Source organism: Zosterops lateralis (assembly GCF_965231275.1).
Source record: "Zosterops lateralis genome assembly, chromosome: 4".
Taxonomy (NCBI): Eukaryota; Metazoa; Chordata; class Aves; order Passeriformes; family Zosteropidae; genus Zosterops; species Zosterops lateralis.
The window spans coordinates 24747796-24769567 of NC_139765.1; the positions used below are offsets into that span (position 1 = coordinate 24747796).

A 21772-nucleotide genomic window follows, 5' to 3' on the forward strand; every position below is an offset into this window, starting at 1 on the left:
GCTGACTCCAGATGGTCTGTTCCATGCAGGGGTTGTATGAAAAGGCGCTGGAAGACAGTGAGAAAGCTTTAAGTCTCGACAAGGAGAACATCCGAGCACTATTCCGGAAAGCCTGTTCCTTAAATGAACTCGGAAGACACAAAGAAGCATATGAGTGCAACAGCCGATGTTTGCTGTCCCTCCCACATGTAAGTTTTTGACGCACAACTCATCTTGGTTTTTGTGTCTCACAACCTTCCTTTCCTCAACATGCTTGGTGTGAGGCCAGAGAATAGTGGAAGAGAAATCTTGGCTGTTCCCAAGAATGTGCTTATGCCCAGAAATTCTGTCTCTCTGACTCAAAGATGTTTGTTCTCACATGTTTCTTCAGGTCAAGTTACCTCTTACAGATAGTGCCAGCCAGGGTCACCAGTTAGTGACAGCAGGTTCATGGTCTCTTTGTGAAGAGCAAACCCCTACTCTAACCAACAGTGAACAAAAGCCATGAGAATGTTTTAATTGGCTACTTATGTATCTCTAATGGAAGTGACTAGGAGCATGGGATAAATGGCAACTGGAGCTCTGAAAGGAAAACATGTATAGTTTTCCTGTGTTAGATACAAATGTCTCACATTTCACTTACTGATTGCTAAGGCAAAGTGATCAAGCTTTTTATTTCTTGAGGAATATTTAAAGGTGTCCTTGACATCACATGGCATAGTTATTTTTGTGTTCAAGGGTGTGTAAATTTTTGCATGTGGAGAGGACTATCTGCATATACTAGGAACTAAATATTTTCCTGATAGTGCTTTTGAGCATCCTCTTATCCTCTTATTGATCAGGAGAGCAAGCTATGATTACATGAGTTCAAGTGAGCACTGTGCTGATCTTTGTTCTGATCCATCACAGTAATGTTATTACAAAAAAAATGCATTCACCTCAGTAGAAGAAGTTAACTTTCCTTTATTATTAGTGTTATAGAAGCAATCTTTGAAAGCCTTATTAGCAGTTAATTATTCTTTTTGTATAGCTTGTAAATTCTAGCTTCTTTGACTTGGCAGAACAGAGGGACCAAAACATATTAAAGATACCATGTTTGGGGAGTCCCAAGGAACTGTTTTATAAACAAACCCTTTGATTAACATAAGCATCTCATGTAGGTGTTCTTGTAGAGCTATATGTGGCTTTATTTCATATTGCAGTTTAGCCACTTAATTTAATTTATATTTTAACTACATAGTTATGTTTACATAGCTCCCATTATTATCATTACTTTATCGAATTTCTCAGTGCCAGGAAAGTTCAGCCTAAAAAACTCCATCTTGAGTGGTCTGTGTTTCCTATTCTAAACAATTCAGCCTTGTAAATTAAAGTACCCCATTGTCTTATTACCTGCTTAACAGAAATCATAACCCTTCTCTGAATGAAAGGGTTTCATACTATCCATCATTTCACTCCTGTTTCCATTACCCTCTGGAACACATGGGTACTTCTGTCTTTGCATTGCTGTAATTGCTGAGAACTTTGTTGTGGTCAAAACAGAGCCTGTCTTAAAACTTCTGGTGATGAAGGATCTGCCACTCATTTGGCTCACTGTCTATCAGAGTTATTTCTGGGTGCAGATACTCAGTGCTGCTAGTTTGCAGAAGTTCTCAGTATGGTGAAGTTAATACTTCTCTGTGGTATGCTTCTGTTTGGTATGTCATGGGGTATTTTAGAAGAGGAAGTGGACAAGCTAGATTCTGTTTTCACTGAGTTCAATGAAGATGGTGCCAAGACTAATGTTAAGGGTGTAGAGGAGAGAGTACAATCAAAAAATGGCACTCCAGATTGAAGGGAAAAGTTACCGATATGGTGGGCTGAGGTTTCTCAGCTGTTGAAAGGGAAAGGACTCAAACTGCAGGGAGAAGGAGATTGGAATGACTGGCATGGCAAGCTTCAAGACTGAAGATGAGGGGGGGAATGTTGGAAGATTCAGGAGGGCTATCACAACAGGTTGGGCAGATACTTTTTATTTTCTTTGAAAAAACTGTTAAAGTACTCTGATATTTTTGCAAACAGGGAGAGAAAGGAAAACAGAAGGAAACAATTGCTGGTGATATAGAAGTGTAGAAGACTATGGCAGGTTGTAGTCTGGGCAGAAAGCCCATGATGTGTGAGTGGGCATGGACACTGGGCAGGGAGGATGGTAAAATGCCACACAACAGGGAAAGCTGAACGATATACTTGACTAAGCTGAGGCAGGTTAACTGGAGCTGGAGACAGTCAAAGTGCCTTTTAGCTAGTAGGTTGAAAACTGAGACTTGGTTTCAGCTTTAAAAACAAACAAGCAATATAGGCTAGTGGGTACTGTCTGCCTATCTGAAAACTGGTTATTAACTCTGCAGCTGGGAGAGAGGGAAGACGTGTAGGCTCCTTCGCAGGCATGGAGATCTTGCAGAAGCTGTATCAGCAGCCAGCCTTCAGCTGGCTGAAGGTGTGCAACATGGACCTCCTTCAGCCAACTTGCCAGCAGGACTCCTGAATCCTGTTTTTGCAGAGTGGGTGCTTTGTTGGAAGCAGATATTTGATTCTGATTTTCTGCAGCATTGAATGAGTGTAGGGCAAAACTCCTGATGCAACTGCAGCATCTTGGCAGGACTAGTGACAAGAATGCTGAAGTCTGTCTGGACTCTTCTGGGGCTGTTCTGGAAATTATCTACCTGCTGCTGTCTGAAGTTGAGGATTCTTGGTGCAGCTCTATGTGTATAACTGCATTCCTCTTTATTTCATTCTGTGTGCCACAAAGGAAAAACTGAAAGTGTCCCATCAATGGTTTTGTCCCCAGGATGAAAGTGTCACGCAACTGGGACAAGAGCTTGCCCAGAAGCTGGGACTGAGGGTTCGAAAAGCATACAAAAGACCTCAGGTATGACTTCTTTTGTCTTGGAGGCTATCCATTGCTTTACATATTACTTTGCAGAAGTGGTAGGTGCTGCTCTGCAGTTACAGACATGTGTACACAACCCTGAAAACTCTAGCAGGCTGCTGGCAACCCTCCTTGTCCTGACCCTCTGACTCACTTTGCCTTGATCCATTTCTAACCCCATTGCTGCTCTGTGTCTACTGCCAAAATGTTTTCTGAGTTCCCAGCTGGTGCTACAGGAGAAATTTCCGATGCAGTAGATGCTTACTGTGTTTTTTGCAGGAGAGGAACGTGTGGCCTGATCCCAAAGCAACCCTCTCCCTGTTATGCAATGAGGAGGATGGCATCCCCTGCTGCATTGGAGGCATGCCTGGTTTTGTAGTGCAGTGGATCATGAAGGGTTCCTGCCCCATTTCTAGGTGTACACTTCTTTGTGGTAGGGGAAAGGCTTGGCTTTGGGAAAACAACAGGTACACACCTGGTCAGAAGCTAATTGACATCAGTGGCTAGATCCATAACTTGGCTCTGCAAGGAAGTGCTGTAGGTATTTAGAAGTGTACCCTGTGGTGGAGCTAAAGGGTGTTAGGCCACTGCGAGCCATAAAGCTGCTCTCCCATAAAGCTGCCTTGGTCACGCATTTTGTTCTCAGGAGCAGAGAACGTGAGCTAGTAGTGGTGGCTGAGATTTGAATTTGCATCCTTGGGCCCAAGCACGGGGGTGTGCTAAACAAACAGCATGTTCATCTGCAGAGGGGCACCTTAGTAGCATGAGGTAGGCATCCGGTTTGCAGAGAGCTTTTAGGGTAAATCTGGCTGTAACATATTAATCATCTCCCCAACAAACCTAATGCGTGATTTGCCCGCCCTAAGAAAACTCCTTGATCTTGTAGCAGCTTTCCACACTCCCAAATTATTCTGTCTCAAAGAAAGGGAAGTTTATGTGGAAATACTTTTTGTAGCTGTTCACTGTGTTGGCCTTGCCACCTTTTTTGCTGCTGTCATGTTGCTCAGGTGAGATGGGCTTAAACCACCTGTATGTTAGAAATATAAAAATTAAACACTCCTGAATGCTTTTTATTATTTGAAATTCTGTGACTGGTATTTTGTTAACACTTTGCGATCTCATGTTGAGTTCCAGCTTTCACTCCAGTGTGGTAATGCCTTCCCAAAGTAGTAATTTCTTAATTAAAAGCAAGCCCATGTGTTTCTCAAGGAAGTTTTGTGCCTTCAGGTTGTGGGTTGGATGTTCTGAGGTGTACAGAACAATTAAATCTCCCTTTTCAGTGTTGACAAATGCATACTCCTGTGTTGTCACAGTGGGGTAACCTTTTGGGGTGGCTTTTATTTTTGGGTAGTGCTTAGAAGGAAACTATATTGTAACCCAGCTTTAACTAGTTAATGAGCATTCACGGGCTGAATTCTGCTCTAAGACTTCTCTCTTCCTTGCAGCAGGAATTGGAAACATTCTCACTACTCAGTAATGGCACATCAGTCAATTCATCAAACCAGGTAGAGTTTGCATCCTGTTGTTGTTACTGTTTATGGATTGTGCTACTACAGTGCTTTAAAGTTTTATTTACATGCAAATTTATAACTGTCTTTTAGGCTTTAACTGTTTTAATTAGGGTTTTCTGCTTTTAAGAGATATTGCCAAGAAATTAATTTCTTTGAAAATATTTCTACTGACATAATTTTTGTGAGTAATTAGATCACCAAAGAGGGTTATTTTTCTTAGTTATTGTTAATGTTGCTTTCTCTTGCATTTTAAATAAATTTTTGTTTTCAAGTTTTGCATATCTAACAACAATGCTAAAAAAAGTAAAAGTCAGAAAGTACAACTGCTGAAGAAACATATAAAATTAAATCCTGTGGTGTACTGAGCAAGATACATGCACAGTTTATGTATTGTTTGTATAATCCTGGGAGATCCAGCTGGGCAGGGCAGTGTACGAATACTAAGGTAAAGTAGAAGAAATTGCTGGTTTCCTTGTTCTACCTCTGGGGAAAAAAACATCCCAAAAAACAAACACTTGCTGTTTTTACAGGCTGTTTTGTACTTCAGAATGCTTCTTAAAGCAAATAAACAATGAAACTGTAAACATTGTAATCTCGTACAACAGGGTGGGATATTAAAGAACTATTTTACCTCTCACTGTTTAGTGATTTGGCTTCACACCTTTCTAGGAAGGCCAGTCAGCTTTCTTTAATAGTTGTTCCTAGTTTTTAATTTGAAAATATTTTCCTTTTATAAGAATTAAAAATAGTGCAAAACCCACTGTAGTATATGTAATATCAAAAGGCAGATGCTTTACTTGTGCCTTTTTAAGATTAAGCTAAAGGCACACATACTTACCTCTATTTATGGTTCTGTAAAATATGGATTCAATTTATTTCTTGCCTTCAGCTCCAAGTCATCAGTTGTCTTGGTGGAAACATTTTCCTGTTTTGAATTTTCTGTAGAAGTTTGTGGTTGTTAGATTGCAAAATACGTGAACTAAGAAAAGGAACGTCGTGTAAGATCAGGCTAATCAGATCTCCCATGCAGTGGGCTGATTGGTGTATCCTGGAACTTGGGACACAGTGTTCTTATCCACACATGAAATACCCTATTTGATGTATGGAGTTGCTCACATGGTTGGATATTGTGCAGGCGTGGTTTTCCTTTGCAGCAAACGGGTTTGTCTGCTGCTGAAGGTAAACATGAATAGGTTCCTTGGATCAATGGCCTCCTAAAGTTCATTGGTTTTACTGTTCCAGCACAGAAAGAGTTCATAAAGGAAATGAAAGACTCATATACATTTAGGACTAGTAAAGAGTCTCTTGTGTGAAGTGTGGTTGTCTTTGTAAAGATTGATTTCTCACAATATTTTTCCTCTCCCTTTTCCTACATCCTCTTTGCAGACTACTTCTAATGGATTTGGCTCAATAGATGACATCGAAACAGGTAAAGATATCTCTCTCCTCAGACTTTTGTGGCTTCAGTATGATATGTGACCAGGCTGGCAGGCTTGAGAGGTTCATCACCTACATTTGTGCTTCTTCTGCACGCTCCCAGCTTTGGTAACTAGGAGAAGGAGAAAGTGGTGCAAAGCAGGAGTGTTTTTCTTGCAAAAACAACTTTTTGTCCAGGCCCAGTGAGAGATGGATCTGGGAGTTAAAAGGGTCTGCTGAGGTACATAGCTCTCTCCAGTTGTGCTTTCTTAAAGCTGCTCTTTGGCAAAGCTTCTGAAACTCTGCTCCAAGGCAAAACAGTCCAGATAAAGTGAAGTTAAGGTTGTTTGTGCTCTAAGTGCATATGGTCCTCCAAGACATTGAGGTGGAGGAATTGAAAACAAAGGAGTTGTGAGGGACCTAGGGAGAGCCGAGTTCAGGGTTAGACACCCAGGAGGAGAAGAAGGAAGATTAACAGGGTTGCTTTTCTCATGCTGAGAAACAGGTGACCTTAACTCTGCCCTTGTAGAAAGGCTTGCTACCTTGTGGAGCACTGAACTTCTGCCTCTGAGCACATCAATCTTTATACCTTCGTAAGGTAGCTGTGTGTGTGTGAAGGTAAAGGTGAGGACATACCACCACGAGTAGCAATTGCTCTTTTTATAGAAAGAAACTAATTTCATGATTAGAGTGCTTTGGAAAGCATGATAGCTCTCTGTTGAATGCTAATTTAGTATCTGCTTGCTACATGAGATCATGAGACTCAGTTCTGTGAATTAAGGAGAGTTTTTCACATTATCTTGCTGTGCTAAAATTAACTGGACTCCTGCTACAGACTAAACAAATGACCCGCATCCAGTAAGCTCTTTATCTAATCTGGATTTGGTGTAAGGGCAGCATGCCACCTTTGCTGCAGATCAGGCAGACAGAGCCTTTACTGCTAGGAAATCTTTGCAAAAGATTGCTAGGAAATCTTGCTAGGAAATCTTTGCAAAACCATTAGAATTATGTGTTATCCAATTGCCCTGAGAGTGGTGTGCCACCAGGACGGCTATGGGTGCTGGATATCCTGAGAGTTTCAGATTCAAAGGGGGTTTTTAGCAAGGGTTTTTGTGGTTGTTGTTTTGTTTTATGATGCAAATTCTTGAAGCCCTTTCCTCCATGTTTTGGTTGAAGTCATCCAATTAACTCAGCCCAGTCCTGCAGAGAGATCCTGGCTCAGATCTGGCTCAGTATGGCCATTGGTCAGCTAATGCACCAGGGAACCACTGCTGTTTTTTGGAGAGTGGACATAGAAACAGTACTTTTAAAAGCTCTGTACTTGCCCCTTGGGGACAGGCAGGTGTATGGCCAGAGAAGCTACCAGCTAGGGGAGGGGGGTTGGTATGGGAGACTTGGTTTGTGGGGATGTATGGACAAGTCACTTGTTGACCTTATAATAATATATTGCAGGAGCAGAAATCAGCAGGTGTGAGTGTGCCTGTGAGCTACTCATCAAATAAAGCTGTTTTATTCTTTTAAGATGGAGCAAGCATTAGGGGAATGCAGAGGATGCATGAGCATTTTGTATGGAGAGTATGTGAGATGTGGGTATCACAGCTGGTGAGTGAGGTCAGCAGATCTGGTGTCCTGAGGAAAGGAGGAATGGGAAAGGAGAGATAGAAAAAAAGATTGGACAGAGTGGGAGGAAGTGACTGAAGGAATGACAGGGTTTGGGTGGTCAGGAAGAGGGGAGTGGACATCTTCCTTCCTCCACTTGCAAGTAGTGGAATCTGTTGGTCCCTGCTCTTTTCCATGCCCTTCACATGCACTGAGCTGTGGGAATTTCATGTTATTGTCTGCCTTTTGGTCATGCATTCAGCATTTTTGGGTTTGGGGCCTCTTAGGATGTGTGGGCGCCTCTTGAGGTGTGTGAGGGCCTCTTTTCTTTGCTTCCCAGTCTAAGTGGGAAATGCAGGGCCTCAATCATTCCTCAGAGAAGGTCTAAACTGTTGGATCCTTTGAGGCCCTGTCACTGTGCACCCTTTTGCTCCCCACTGCATGTGTCCCTATCCCTTCCAGCATGGTCTGAACTTCTTGTTGGCCTCTGTAGGGATCTTGACAGTACTCCAGATTTAAATATCTGAAAAATGGGAAGGCACAAGCCATCCCTTTGTACTACAGGGAATCTGGCCAATCTTCCAGCCATGAGAAAAGCTGGATAGCTCGCTCCCTGATGGCTGGGGGTTCTACACCAAAGGGAGATGAGAGAAGTCATTGCAAAGGGGGCATGGGGTTGGAGATGAGCCTGATTGGTGGGCCAGCTGCAAAACTAAGGACATGCACAGCCTTCAAGTCGCTGCCTGTGGGAAATACATTCAGCTGCAGCACCGAAATCCTGTGTTAGATCCCATAAGGTACAACATGTTTTTGCCTTCAATGGCATGCTTGAGGATGTGGAGAGGGACCTGTGTCTGTTCCTTGCCACTTCCCCTGCTTCCCTGTCTTTTGTCATGGCTTAGCCTCCAGTGCCTTGCACAGTGACCTTTGCTGTGGTCCATCCACGTCGACCATTCACAACAAATACTGGAGGAAAGGTTGCAGGGTTGGTGCTGTGCTCCTGGTAAGGTTAGAGATAAGGGGGCATGCCTATGTTTGTCATCTCTCCTGTTGTTTTGTTCAAAACTTGGGTGTTTGCTGGAATTGCTAATTTGCTGAGCTCTCTGAGAAGGCGCCAGCACATTCCTGGGCCAGCAAATGAGCTGTTTGCAGCTGTTACTACAGCCCTGCAGTAACAGGGCTCACTCGTCTGATCCCTGATGTAGAGGGATGGCCAAGTTCTTGTGGAGGCTGAGTGAACAGACCTGGTACAGACAGGATGCATCATTTCTTGCTGGATCAAATTTTGTGTCTCTGAAGCTTGTCTAGTTTCTTTCCCAATTTTATCAGTCTTTCTAATAAAAACTATTGTCTCTCCTTCCAAACTTTGCCTTGCTTTTATAGCCGTAGTCTGTTGCAGCTACAGTGCAACCAATGGAATGTGGCTGGAAAAGGTAGCATCTTTGTCTTGTTTCTTTTCTTTTATTCCAGGATATCTGCACAGGGGCAGAACTAAGGTAGTTTGGGTGCTTGGTTTGAGAACTGCAAACGTAACGCTGCATTTTCCAAGTTTCTAACATTTGAACTTTATTTTTTAACCTTTAATATTTTGAGAATAAAATGCTCTTCTGTGAAAAACATGTGCTTGTAACCTTAACTTCACTTAACAGAGGTTTATACTGCATGATGGAAACATCTTACTACTTCAGTAATGTACACAAGAAGGGAAGAAACCTTAGGGAAAACCACTGCCTCTTTCCTGCCTCCACCCCGCCTCACATGAATTCCCAAAGGCATGTTTGCTGATCAGATATTGAGGGGGAAAATGGGTAGCAGCCTCCCACTTTTGGACATCAGGAGAGACTCAAAAGCAGGGAAATTACTTGGGTAAAGACAGCTGAGTGAGTCTGATGGGGACTTTTGGCACACATTGTTAGCACAACCTGATCTGAGCACTCAATCTCTGACTCTTCTCCCAACAGGGCCTTCTGTTTTTTATCTTCTTCCACTTAGAATGCCTGGGGTTTAAGAGTGGGTGTGCAAGTAAGCAGGCTTTCAGCTGGGATATCAAAGCTCCAAGGAGTAGAGAAGGCAGTAATCTCTGCCAAATGCATTAGTGAGGAACATTAAAGAAAACACCAGGTGGTGGGTTAAGACAAATATGTGCCCCTGGCTTTTAGTCCTGTCCATAGTGAATTTGCGGTAACTGCTCAGCCACAGATTTTGTGTTGTTCCTGGGTGCTGTACGTGCTTGCCCAATCCTGACAGTTAACTGGGCACTGGCCCTTAGAATTTCAGCTATTGGTGAGCTATTGGAGAGTGGGAACAAAAATGAAAGGGTAAGTACTCCTCAGACTAGAGCCTCTCCTCTCAGAAAATTGGCATACTTGATTTTTGTGATTTGATGGAATTGTACAATATTGGTTTTGCCATGTTGTGCTCTATTTGCCTCCTGCAAGAGGCTCTCCTGGTGACTCGCTCTGTTTCTCTCTCATCACAGACTGCTCTATGGACCTGCAGTGCCTCCCAGCTCCTGTGGCCATCCCTGTGAATGAGGGGCTGGCCCCTTTGCCCTCTGACTCAGATGCAAAGGACCTGCCCACCTCGCTTCCTGCTTCCAGCTTGCTCCCGTCCCCTGACTGTGTACCCTTGCCAGTTCCTGAGAACACGGAGGACTTCACAGATGGGGAGATCATTGGGGAAGAACTAGACTCCCTCCTGGATTCCCTTGCTGAAGGGTCACCATACCCTCTAGTAAGAGTGGGCACTATGTGGGGTTTGCTGCTTCTTAGTTCCAAATAGGTCCCTGGCGCTTCTTGGAGCATGAGGATGTGCATGCTGCCTCTCATTTTCTTTCTGTAATTCTTTTCTCTTATTTCTTCCTCTGGCAAAACTCACTCATTCTTTCCTTTATTTCTGCTACTGTGAGGATGTAGTGTCCTCCTCCAAGCCTGTTTTGCTGTGTGCAGCTTCAGGGAGCTGCCTCTCAAAATATACCCAAGGTAGCCCTCCCTTGACATCTCCTTCCACCTGGCCTCCCATGTCCATGAAGTTGAAGTCAGTCTGAAAGTAGAAATGAGTGTGGTGAAGCAGGAATGATGGATTTATTTTATACAGTGGGCATGCTCTAATCTCCTTGTATTTTGTGCAGGTTTCACTTAGGCTAAGCTTGTTGAACAGGTCTGGGAGCTGCATAGACAATATGTATTCATACTTATGTTGCCAGTGTTGCTTATGTGAGCCACCTTGGGTCTGGAGACAGTATAGTGATTTTCATGTTGGAAAAGCCCTGATTAGAGGTGCCGTGGGTTGTCATCATTACCCTGACCTTTGCACTGTGTATACTCTGCTGCTTTGTTTCTCGACCTGAGCTGGTTTAAGTGCCCAGTGCAGGGCACTGCCTTGCAGACTGATAAACTCAGGTATCCCAACACCTCCTCAGAGGTCCTGATCCAGACTGTTTGCAGTACAGAAAAATTTTAAGGTCTGTGGGAAGTCTGTGGGTGGATTGAGCTGCCTTTTGCTCCAGCTAGTACAACACACCCTTCACTGGGAGCCGTTGCTCTCTGTTGCTCTCTGTTGTCATGGTTTGATTCCAGTCAGCAACTAAGTACCAGATAGCTGTTCACTCATTTTCTTCCTGCCCCTTCCCCAGTGAGGAGGATAACTGAAAAAACCCTAAACTTGTGGCTTAAGATAAGAACAGTTTAATAATTGAAACAAAATAAAATACAAGATTAACAACAACAATAATAATAATAATAGAAGAGAGAGAGAGAGGAATAAAACGCAAGAGAACCAAGTGATGCACAGTACAATTGCTCACCACTTGCTGACCAATACCCAGCCTTCCTTGAGCAGCAGTCAGTGACCCTGACCAACTTCCCCCAGTTTATATCCTGATGTTATGTGGTATGGAATATCCCCTTGGCTTGTACAGATCAGCTGTCCTGTCTCCCCCATCCTCTTGTGCACCTGCTTGCAGAACATGGGAAATGGAAAGTCCTTGACTTGGAGTAAGCACAACTTAGCAATAACCAAAACATCAGTGTGTTATCAACATTATTCTCAGGCAAAATCCAAAACACATGCTGTACCAGCTACTAAGAAGAAAATTAACTCTGTGCTGGCCAAAAGCAGGACATCTCTTTTCAGTCTTTGTTCCTCAATACTAATTTGCTGTTTATTCTCCTTCCTGCTCCCCTGAAGTCCCTGGTCCAGGGCACCATTCCTGCCAACTTGCCAACAGAGATGCCCCAGCTGATTCCTGTGTTTCCGGGGGGAACTCCGCTGCTGCCTCCAGTTGTGACAGCCAGCATCCCTGTCTCCACACCTCTGCCACCTGCCTCCTTTGGCCTGGTGATGAATCCCACCAAGCAGCTCTCCTCCTCTTCTGTCCTGGATGCCTTTGAGGCCCCACCAGGAGGAAGTGGCGGCTCCACTTTAGATTCGCTGGATTCCCTGGATCTGCTTCCATACACAGATACACGGCTTGATGCCCTGGACTCCTTTGGAACAAGCAGGGGTTCGCTGGATACTTTGGATTCCTTTGCCATTGGTAGGTGTGAGGTGATGTTTTTTTGTGTTGCCTTAGCTGTGAATGCATGTCAAAATTATTTCCTTCAATGTTGAAGACATCTGTCTTGTAGCTTTCTCTGCTGGTGTGGCAGAACAGGAATATAAATGTAGAAGAGAGCAGGGAATTGTCTTGGACAGAGTAACTGATTATGTTTAGCTCAAAAGTAATGAGAAAAGCTATAGGTATGTAATCCCAGATAACCAATACCTGCATGGAGTGAAATCTAAAGAGGAGAAATGAACACAAAGGTGTATAATGACAACTGATGAGATTTAAGCTTGGCTTGCTGTCCAGAATTCCTCCCTTGGCACAATTTTCTGGACTATAGCATGATTCCTCCACTTTCCTCCTCAATGACTCTTTGACATTTTGCACAAAGTAAGCAGAATGATGATGACTGCTTTAGATGTTACAGGACTTTGTTGTGCTGGGCAGAATGGTAGAGGCCAAGGTAGGTCTTCTCCATCTCTAGATTCAGGACAATCCTCTTGAATGGGGCTCTGAACTCTCATGTCACAAAGAGAAAAGCTGTGGAGAATAGTGGGCAAAGACTAAGTCCCCTCCTGTTCAGGAGGGAAGTGGGCTTCTTCTTGGTTAACTTGTTCCCAGTATTGCAGTATACTGGCAGCATAAGTATTTTGAGAACAGTAAAGATTGGCGAGTCAGCACTTGCACACTCACATTCACCTCAGCTTTGGGTTGCCACCTTAGGAATGCCAGTTCTCAGCAGCATAGAGTTGGGTTCAGTAGGATTTCTGGGACACGAAGGCCTTTGCTGGAGTTTTTCCGAATCTAGACAGATACTTTGGGAAGAAAGTATTAAAGCATTATGAAATAAATAAAATTAATTTAATAAGCCGTTGTTTGTCCTTTTGTGAGTAGAACTGCCTCTGAGAATTAAATGATTGTTTTTGTTTTGTGGGGCTCTTTTCCCCTTCTTTTGCCCAGAAGAAACTAGCTCTCAGGAACTGCGACACCCACCTGGCAGCCAAAAACCAGCCCCAGTGGTGAGTGAGCTACTGCCCCGTGCTGACGTCCCAGAGTGCTCTGGAGCCAAGGTAGTGGTGGTGGTAGTGGTCACTTGGGTGATGTAGGTAATTTGGGCCCCTCTTCTTACCCTGTCCTGGTGAGTCTTGCCTCCCATTTGTGGCAAGGCAGGTAAAGATTCCCACAGTAGGAAGACATTTGTTCCATCTTTGTTTTTATCTGTAACTCCGTATTGCCAAGGTAAACATGGTGTGTAGAGTTGTAGGGTCAGCAGGAGATCATAGAGGGCAGGGTCCCACTGTATCTGGCAGCCACATAATGCTCAAAGATGGGGCAGAGTAAGCCAAGTTTGACTTCAGGCTACTGAAGTTCTTTTCTGCTCTATGCCCCTGTCAGCAGGCTTCTCCAGATGCTCTGCCTCTGCCCTATGTTTCCAGTCTTGGAGAAAAAGGGGAGGATTAGTAAGCTTGGAACAAAAGTTATTCTTGAGTTCCTGTCACCTGATGGCCCTGCTAACATCAATGTGAATATTCCTGAAGATTGACTGATAAGCAGTTTGGGTTTTTTCTTGGGTTGAATAAGGTTGATTTAAAAGTCGTCAGTTGCAGAGTAGATTGTGATGGAAGGAATGGGAAGGAGTGAGGAGGGCATTTTGTTCTGTGGCTTGTGATAGAAAACTGAGGTCTCTTACCAGTAGGAAGAAGGCCTGTCTTTGAAGTGAACATACCACAGTGTTCATTCTCTTTGAAGAAGTTGCATGCATCTCTTCTGGAAATGTCATTTCAGATGTGAACATTTTGATGAGAGAAGAAACAAGACAAGGTTTTGATAGACTAGAGTGGGGCAGGGGGTTAGAAATGCACACCGCAACACTTGCCCATGTGGTTGCAGAGCTGAAGAGAGAGGTGTGTGTGTTTTCTCTCAGGTCAGCCTTGGTGGAGTGAGTCACCCAGCTGTGCCTAAGGCCACCGAGCACCTGCTGTCCCAGCCAGAACCAGTAATGCCCAACACAGCTCTGCTGGTGAAGAACCCCCTGGCGTCTACTCACGTTTTCAAACAAGCCTGTCATATCTGCTACCCCAAAACAGGTGATGCATTTGCTCTGCCACCAGAGCACTGGCACAGACTAGGAATTGGTTTTCCCCAGGCTGATGGGATTATTCTTTCTGGCAGGGCCCAAGGCTGGCGATTACATCTATCGGGAAGGCTTGGAGCACAAGTGCAAGCGGGACATCCTGCTGGGCAGGCTGAGGAACTCAGAAGACAAGACCTGGAAGAGGATCCGTCCTCGCCCAACCAAAACCAACTTTGTAGGATCCTATTATCTGTGCAAAGGTGATCTGCAGTGGTTGGTCACTGGGAAGGGGCTGTGCCAGGAGAGACTGAGAGGGAAATTCTGTTTGATATTACCTGCTGGCTGTAGGCTACTGTTCCATCAGTAGCCTGTGGGCGGGATGACTCAGTACAGAGAAGGGCAATGAGCTGCCATGTTGTGGAGAGCAGGCAGCTTCTGAAGTGGTGGAGCAGAAGAGTTCCAAAGGCTCAATGAGCTGCTGCACACAGCTGAACGCTCAGAGCTGCTCTGCTGACGTGGGCTTTACTGAGAACCTGCCTCCTGTACATGTACTCACATTAGTTCCACTCAACCCAACTGCCCTGTGGCAGGGCTGTGTTTCTGCCTAGGGAAAAGCATTCTCTGCCTGTTCCTTTGTTCCAACCCATCCCACAGTACATGCAGACAATGTGACCAGACTGGTATCCCAAGGCAGTGTCCTTACAAAGTACCTAATGAGGTGGGAAGATTGGAAGAGCCAAGCTAAAATGGCTCCTTACTGCTAGGCTTATGGGAGAAAATCTGTATTGGCTTTAAAAGAGATTATTTAAGTCATGATCTGTCCCTGGGCAGGCACTGAATTAAAGCTGGCCTCTTGTTTTAAGATGGTTTCCCCCATAGGAGCATTACTGAAGATTGTCACCATTCAGTAGTTTGCATTACCTCCTGAATATCTTGATGTAGGTGAACTGGGAGGAGATGTCTTTTTCTTTTAGTTCTTGGTTTTCTTGCTTTCAGTTCCATGTGAAATGTGGGCAGTAGGAGAAGATGAGAGAGAGATTAGTTTCTGACCGGGTCACCCTTTCTGTGTGGTGATGTGTGCTGTTTGTTGCTTTGTAGATATGCTTAACAAGCAGGACTGTAAGTACGGGGATAACTGCACCTTCGCCTACCACCAGGAAGAGATTGACGTGTGGACAGAGGAGAGGAAGGGGACCCTCAACCGTGACCTCCTCTTTGACCCGCTAGGTGGGATCAAGCAGAGCAGCCTCACAATTGCCAAGCTCCTCAAGGAACATCAGGGCATCTTCACCTTCCTCTGTGAGGTACAGAACTGGTGGGAGGGGACAGGCATCCATCATCTCTTCAGTATGTGTCCGGACCACCAATATGTTGATAGTTGCCACCACAAAAATATGGTGGGATGACTTGCACAACTGGAGTGCTTGCAATGGATATCTGTAAACTCTTCAGGAGAGACAAGTGAGGAAGGAGAGGCAGGGGGAGGGCCCTGTGTGTTAGGGAGTGTTTTGACTGCCTAGAGTTTAACGATGACGATGATAGGGTTGAGTGGTTATGGGTAGGAACTGGGGAAAGGCCAACAACAAGATGGGAGTCCATTATAGACCACACAGCCAGGGTGAAGAGGCAGACAAAATATTCTATAGGCAGATGGGATAAATCTTGTAATTGTTGGCTGTTTTTCTTGTGGGAGACTTCAATTTACCAAGTGTCTGCTGTAAATACAACATAGCAGAGAGGAAACAGTCCAGGAGGTTCCTGGAGTGTGTGGAAGATAACTCCTGAGACAGCTGGTGAGGGAGACAGCTAGGGAAGGCATCCACCAGATCTGGTGTTTGTGAACAGAGAAAGACTGGTGGGTGATACAATGGTTGGAAGCCATCCTGGGCCCAGCGATCATGAGTTTTCAGTTCTTTGAGAAATAAGGAGAGGGGTCAGCAGAACTGCCACATTGCCACTTCACCTTCTGAAGGGCAGACTTTAGCCTCTTTAGGAGCCTGGTTGACAGAGTACCTTGGGAGATAGTCCTGAAGGGAAGAGCAGTCCAGGAATGTTGGACATTCTTCAAGAAGGAAATCTTAAACGTGCAGGAGAAGACCACCTGTAACTCTGCGTGTCCTAGCCAGTGCCCTGCTCCCAGAAGGACAGTGAGCATTGTATGCAGATATGTAGGAGAAAGGAGTAGTTTTCCTCCTTAGCCCTGTACCTGAACCAGGTGTTCACAGCCTTATGGGATCACTCATCTCTTCCTCCATCTTGACATGTAGCTTTGAATTGTAATTTAGTCCCAGTTACTTTAGAAATTGGAATTCCATAATGCAACAAATTCCCATTTGACGTCTGTGCAGAGCTACTGAGTCAGTCAGTTGAGAATTGCCTCATATCATCTTAATGCTCTGCAGCACAGAGTTTCCCATGTTGGCAGTGCATGTAAAGTGATGTGTTCTTTGCTGTGAAGTGGTTGTTCTTTTATTTCTCCTTTGTTCTTGTTCTATTGGCTAACAAGGAAAGAATATGCGGCTCTGACCAAAATTTTTCCAACCACAATGGAAAATACTGTTGAGAATAAGACAAAAAATGTTGTCCAGAAGCTTTTTCAGAGATTGACTTGCTTTATTTTAAAGTCCTACCACAAAGTTTTCACCACACTTCTTTCTAACTTGGAACATTAGAATAGGCTGGCTCTGGTTCTTCTTCCTCTTCTAAGCAAAGTCGCTCTGGTTCACTGCTCCTTAAGATTTTCCCAGTACACTAATTCTTCTCTTCTCAGATTTGCTTTGACAGCAAACCCCGGATTATCAGCAAAGGGACCAAGGACACACCATCTGTCTGCTCCAACCTTTCTGCAAAACACAGTTTCCATGACAACAAGTGAGTGAACAATTTTTTCTCCTGATGGGAACAATCTCTTGCAAGTCCAGCCAGTTTAACTCCAGAACTCTGGTCTCTTTCTTCCTTTCCTCCCTACGGGTTCCAATCTTAGGACAGCTCAAAACATGATAAATAGCACTATGAGCTTCACCCAGCATGTTTGCTCCTGGTACTGAGGGATTTGAGGCATCAGCAAAGCAGGTCCCTTTGGAGTCAGTCTGTTAAATTTTCCATTGACTTAATTTGCCTTTCAGTTTGGCCTTTGCAAAAAGGTTAAAACAAAGATCCTCTAGCTCAGGATCCTGCCTCTGACTCTCTGGCAATGAATATTTAGGAAAACAAGTGTAACAAACATGTCAAGTACACAGTCATACAATTCCTTCAGGTTCCTGGCAGCCTGAGATGCCATGGGGAGATGCTGAACCAGAGGAGTTGGTATCTTCGCTGCATATTTTGAAATGTGTCTGATCTCTGAACTTAGGCAGAGCATCAACCATGTGCTGAGAGTGAAAATAACTATGCAGGCTTGATAGGGTAGGATGGCAGGGGTTTGCTTTTCCCAGAGAGAATCTGTCTTTCACTGAGTCGATTTCCTTATGTCCGTTGCCTGCCCAGTCAAATGTCTGGATGTCATATGTAAGGAGGAGGAGGTGGGGGAGGGTTTGATCCTGTGGTGCTTTGTATTTTTCTGCAGGTGTCTGGTCCACATTGTGCGTTCCACCTCCCTGAAATACTCCAAGATCCGTCAGTTCCAGGAGCACTTCCAGTTTGATGTGTGCCGACATGAGGTGCGTTATGGCTGCCTGCGTGAGGACAGCTGCCACTTTGCTCACAGTTTCATTGAGCTCAAGGTCTGGCTGCTGCAGCAATATTCAGGTGAGTATGACTTGGCTGGTGTTGTTTATACCTGAGTTTCTTCCAGTGTGTACTCAGGGCCAGTTGAGAGGGGAAGAAGGTGATTTTGGAGTACTGAGAAGGTGTCACTTTCTCCTGCATATTACTTACTCCCTCCTCAGGGAGTAAGTAATTATTACTGCCTCATCAGGGACACAAAAAAGAGGACTGAGGTGTTCTGTGAAGTGATTTGGCTCTTGTCCATTTACAGGAACAGGGCTATTATACTTTGCAAACCAGAAAGCCTTTCCCTTGGGACCAGCTGAATAAATTAAAATTATAATTAGGTAGAGCTGAATCCCAAGAAGCATTTGGTGCATTTAGATCTTGTACAAACAGTAGTTGGACCCCTGAGTGAACATGTCTTGCAGTGAGAATGGCAGCATGCACAGGTGACAAAGCAGTTGGTTATGTAAAGAAAGCTATGGATCTCCAGTTTCTCAAAACAAATTGACCAACAGCAGGAACTTGCAAGATACTTGATGTTTCCCAAAAAGCCTTTGATGACATGCCTCAGGAGAGGGTTTTACAGAGATTATACTCAGGGAATTCATATAGTGACAGCGTCACATCTGGCACTTTCAGTTCTGTCTCTGTCTGATATATTGGAGGTTTTCTCTGGCTGCTGTCCTGTTGGCTGTGTAGATATTAGTCCACCCACAGTGCTACCTACATGTCTTTTCGCCACAAGGTCTCATTTAGTGTGACACCCAGTCTGGTAATGGGAGTACTTCAGAGAGGAAGCACATTATGGATGTTTCTCACCATTCTTTGATATCATAATTGATGTTCAGTGCAGTCCTTGGCCTTGGCTTCAGCTCAAGAGGGACAGTGATGAACAAGTAGCACACTGTGGCAAATGCCATCTTTAATCTTTCTGTTTTCCCTTATTTACTTGTGACCTCAGGAAATTAAAAAATTGCAGCTCTGGAGTTTCTAAGAGAGCACATTGCCTGTGAGTCATGGGCCACCATTGCTGCCCTACATGCTTGTGGTGCTGCTCATTGTACTCTGGGAACTAATATTCAAGTGCCTTGCGTTTTTCCCTATCCCATGGTTGGTTTATTTTTGTTGTTTTGGTCTGGTTTTGTTATTTGAAAAGTTTTTTTGCTCCTTTCTTCCTTCCCTCTATGTTCCTTCCTCTTCATCCTGCAGAAGAAATAAACTGGTTTTTTCTTGCCTTCTTTACTTGAAGAAATTATTTCAGAGGGAAAACTGAGGAGATGAAACAAGCCATGAGTTAACCTGCAGAGCTGATCATTAAGCCTTGTGCTTACTTCCACCTTTTCCAATAATAGGAGAGACATTATCATGTGGGGGTTTTTTTCTGCAGGGCTGTATATATGAGCCTGCTTTCTTTGTGAGTTTGCCTCTCTCAAGTGTAGCCTTCATTATGGAAACTGAGATTAAAGGTAGTTGTTGCCATTCTCTAGGAATGCTTTAGCTTTGGAGCAAGAAGTTTCATTTGGGAACTATTTGCTCAGCAAGAATAGGAAGAGGGCAGCTTACTTTTGAAACACTTCACAGCCATTTGAACATTTACAGAGCTTTTGGCTTTGTTTATGGGGATAAAGGATTGTATTAGTGGAATAAAGATTCCCAAGATCTGAAAATTTGACAGGCAGGACTGTTTTCTTGTTCACTGTGGCTCTTCACAGACCTTTCTTGGTATCTTCTTCAACCAGTGGTAATAACAGACTCTTCATCTTCACTAATGATGTTGCAAAAGATGCTGAAATATTATAAATAATCAACCCATGGGCCTTTTGGTCCCCAGCTCAATTTTTTTGTGATGGTTCATGTTTTGAAAAGCTGGTAGATTGTAAACCATCCTTTCACATTTGGGAAGGTTTTTCTTTCCCAACCACCAAATTTCTAGACTGTGTTGTTAAGATAGCTCAGAATTCTGGAACTGGAAGAAGGCAGTCACAAGAACTACATTTGAAATACAGTCTTTTGACAAGACCTGCATATGCTTCTCCCTTTGGTTCTGCACCCCAAGAATCACAGGTGTGCAGAACGGAGAAGGTGGGAGCTGCTTCAACCCTTTCCCTCCCAGGTCCAGTGCAGCATGCTAACTTTTTGTTGTGGTTTTCCCAGTTTTAGAGCTTTTGTCCCCAAAATACAAATCATCATTGTGTCCAACCCTGGAATACTTGGACATGGAAGAGGTCTTTTGGGATTAATGGTTAAGAGGTAGAATATTCACCAACAGCTCTGACCTGAGCAGTACCAGTTATGCAGTAGCTGCCATTTTAATGACCTGAGCAAATGTTCTTGAAGAATGGTGAAGTTTTCTGAGTGCTTTTCATCCTGTTCAAGCCCTGGGTAAATGGCAGTAGTGTTGCCTGATGGGGACATGAACAGCTGAAATCAAAGTCAGGAAAACAGAGGTCAGGATTTCTGTGACTTACCCAAGCTACACACAGCCTAAGCTGAGATGAAAACTTTGGTGGCCGTTAAGTTTGGAACATGCTGTCTCCCAGATCAATGATTGTATTTATGTAATTCTCCTGGGGAACACCTCACTTCAGTAATAAAAGCTGTAGGCATTAGCAAAGAATAAATTTGCAATGTCTGTGTCCTGGGGATGCTGCATCAAGGCTATCCTCAGCACCCCCCTTGCTGCAATCAGCTGCCTGTGGAAGATATTTGCTTCAGTTTGCTTTGGCAGCTGTCTTGGGTCTTTAGAGCACTTAATAACTTGAATGCCCATCGAGCTGGCTGGTGCTAACAGCTGGCTGTTCCCTCACCACTTGAGCTTGTCAGGAGCTAATTCCTTAGATAAGGTCTGACCAGTACTTTTTCTCATTGTCTGATGTTGTATTTCTGATATCTTGAGACTTTGCAGATCTTTCTTCGCTGATTATTTACTAGCAGCTGTTCCTTGGTTGGTTTTGAACTGCTGGTCTTTCCTTGCTGCTTTGGTCGGGCTTCATGTCTCTGTGTTGAATTTCAACTTTACTCTTTGTCTATTGATTGATGGGGAGCCGTCTCAACTTGAAGGTGTAACAGGTTAATTAATCCCAGCAGGTAATAGGTGAGAATTCTGGGGTCTTGGAGATGCTAGATGTCTCAGTGGGTATCTGTGATCTTCCAAGCTAGAAGCAAAAACTCTATATAGAGTAGATCAATAGTAACAAAGCATTGCCTTTAGGACCTTGGTAGAACCTGCTGGTATGGGGTTGGCAGACAGCCTTGGTCAAGCTCTTGACTCTTGGGAAAATTATTGGCTTGGAAGCAGTGTCTGGGTTCTTTGCAGACTGCCTTAGCAGAAAGGTAGGTCTGAACAAGCCCAGGAGACCAAACTCTTCTCCTTTTGTTTGGCTCATGTAGAGAGGAGCTTCCTTAGCAAGGGATTAGACATGTTCTGTTGGTGAGTTCTGTTGCAGCTCAGTCCTGACATTACCAGGGGGACTGTTGAGAGCTGTCAGCTACCCAGAGGTTACTAAGCCCAAATGAAGAAGCCCTGCAACCTCTCACTCTCTTCTCTTGGCCAAAGGAGTGTAGCTCAGTTCTGTCTCCTTTCTGTTCCCAGGAATGACCCATGAAGATATCGTGCAGGAGTCTAAGAAGTACTGGCAGCAGATGGAGGCACATGCCAGCAAACCAGCCAACAGCGTGGTAAGTAAGGGCCATCTAGGGCTTGGAGCTAGATTTTGCTCCCAGTGGTTCCAGCTCTTTCTCTCTTTTCCTCCCACTACTGTGCCTGACAGGTCCCAGGCAGACCAGGCTGGCCATTGAGGAGAGCTGAGAGCTTTCCCAGATGCAGTGCTGGTGTTGAGCATTGTGTTTTTGCAGTGTTATTTTCTGCTCTGTTCCCTGGTACGGTGAAGCCTCCAGGTCACTGAGAGCAACATACACAAGAATGGTGTTTCCTGTGACACCTTGCTGGTGAAAGTGGGAGATTTTGGGGCAGTGGCCACACAGTGGCCAAATGTCTCCTGCTTCCATTTAGTGGCCGAGGGATGGTA

The 21772-nt window shown here is 44.3% G+C and overlaps 1 protein-coding gene across 11 annotated transcripts in view; it reads left to right on the top strand.

Annotated features, from left to right (window-relative positions):
- The window catches only part of ZC3H7B (zinc finger CCCH-type containing 7B), a 48095-nt gene that overhangs the window by 11229 nt on the left and 15094 nt on the right, over positions 1-21772 (top strand). For 7 of the 11 annotated variants that reach the window (XM_083859231.1, XM_083859236.1, XM_083859239.1 and 4 more), the window contains 13 exons: positions 30-188; positions 2807-2887; positions 4333-4392; positions 5785-5827; positions 9893-10146; positions 11602-11950; positions 12920-13029; positions 13884-14046; positions 14132-14293; positions 15132-15337; positions 16804-16904; positions 17599-17780; positions 21337-21422. In XM_083859231.1, coding sequence (XP_083715357.1) covers positions 30-188; positions 2807-2887; positions 4333-4392; positions 5785-5827; positions 9893-10146; positions 11602-11950; positions 12920-13029; positions 13884-14046; positions 14132-14293; positions 15132-15337; positions 16804-16904; positions 17599-17780; positions 21337-21422 — 1956 coding nt within the window. The remainder of the gene's footprint in view (positions 1-29; positions 189-2806; positions 2888-4332; positions 4393-5784; positions 5828-9892; positions 10147-11601; positions 11951-12919; positions 13030-13883; positions 14047-14131; positions 14294-15131; positions 15338-16803; positions 16905-17598; positions 17781-21336; positions 21423-21772) is intronic. The other 4 variants (XM_083859232.1, XM_083859235.1, XM_083859233.1 and 1 more) reach the window with 4 other exon arrangements.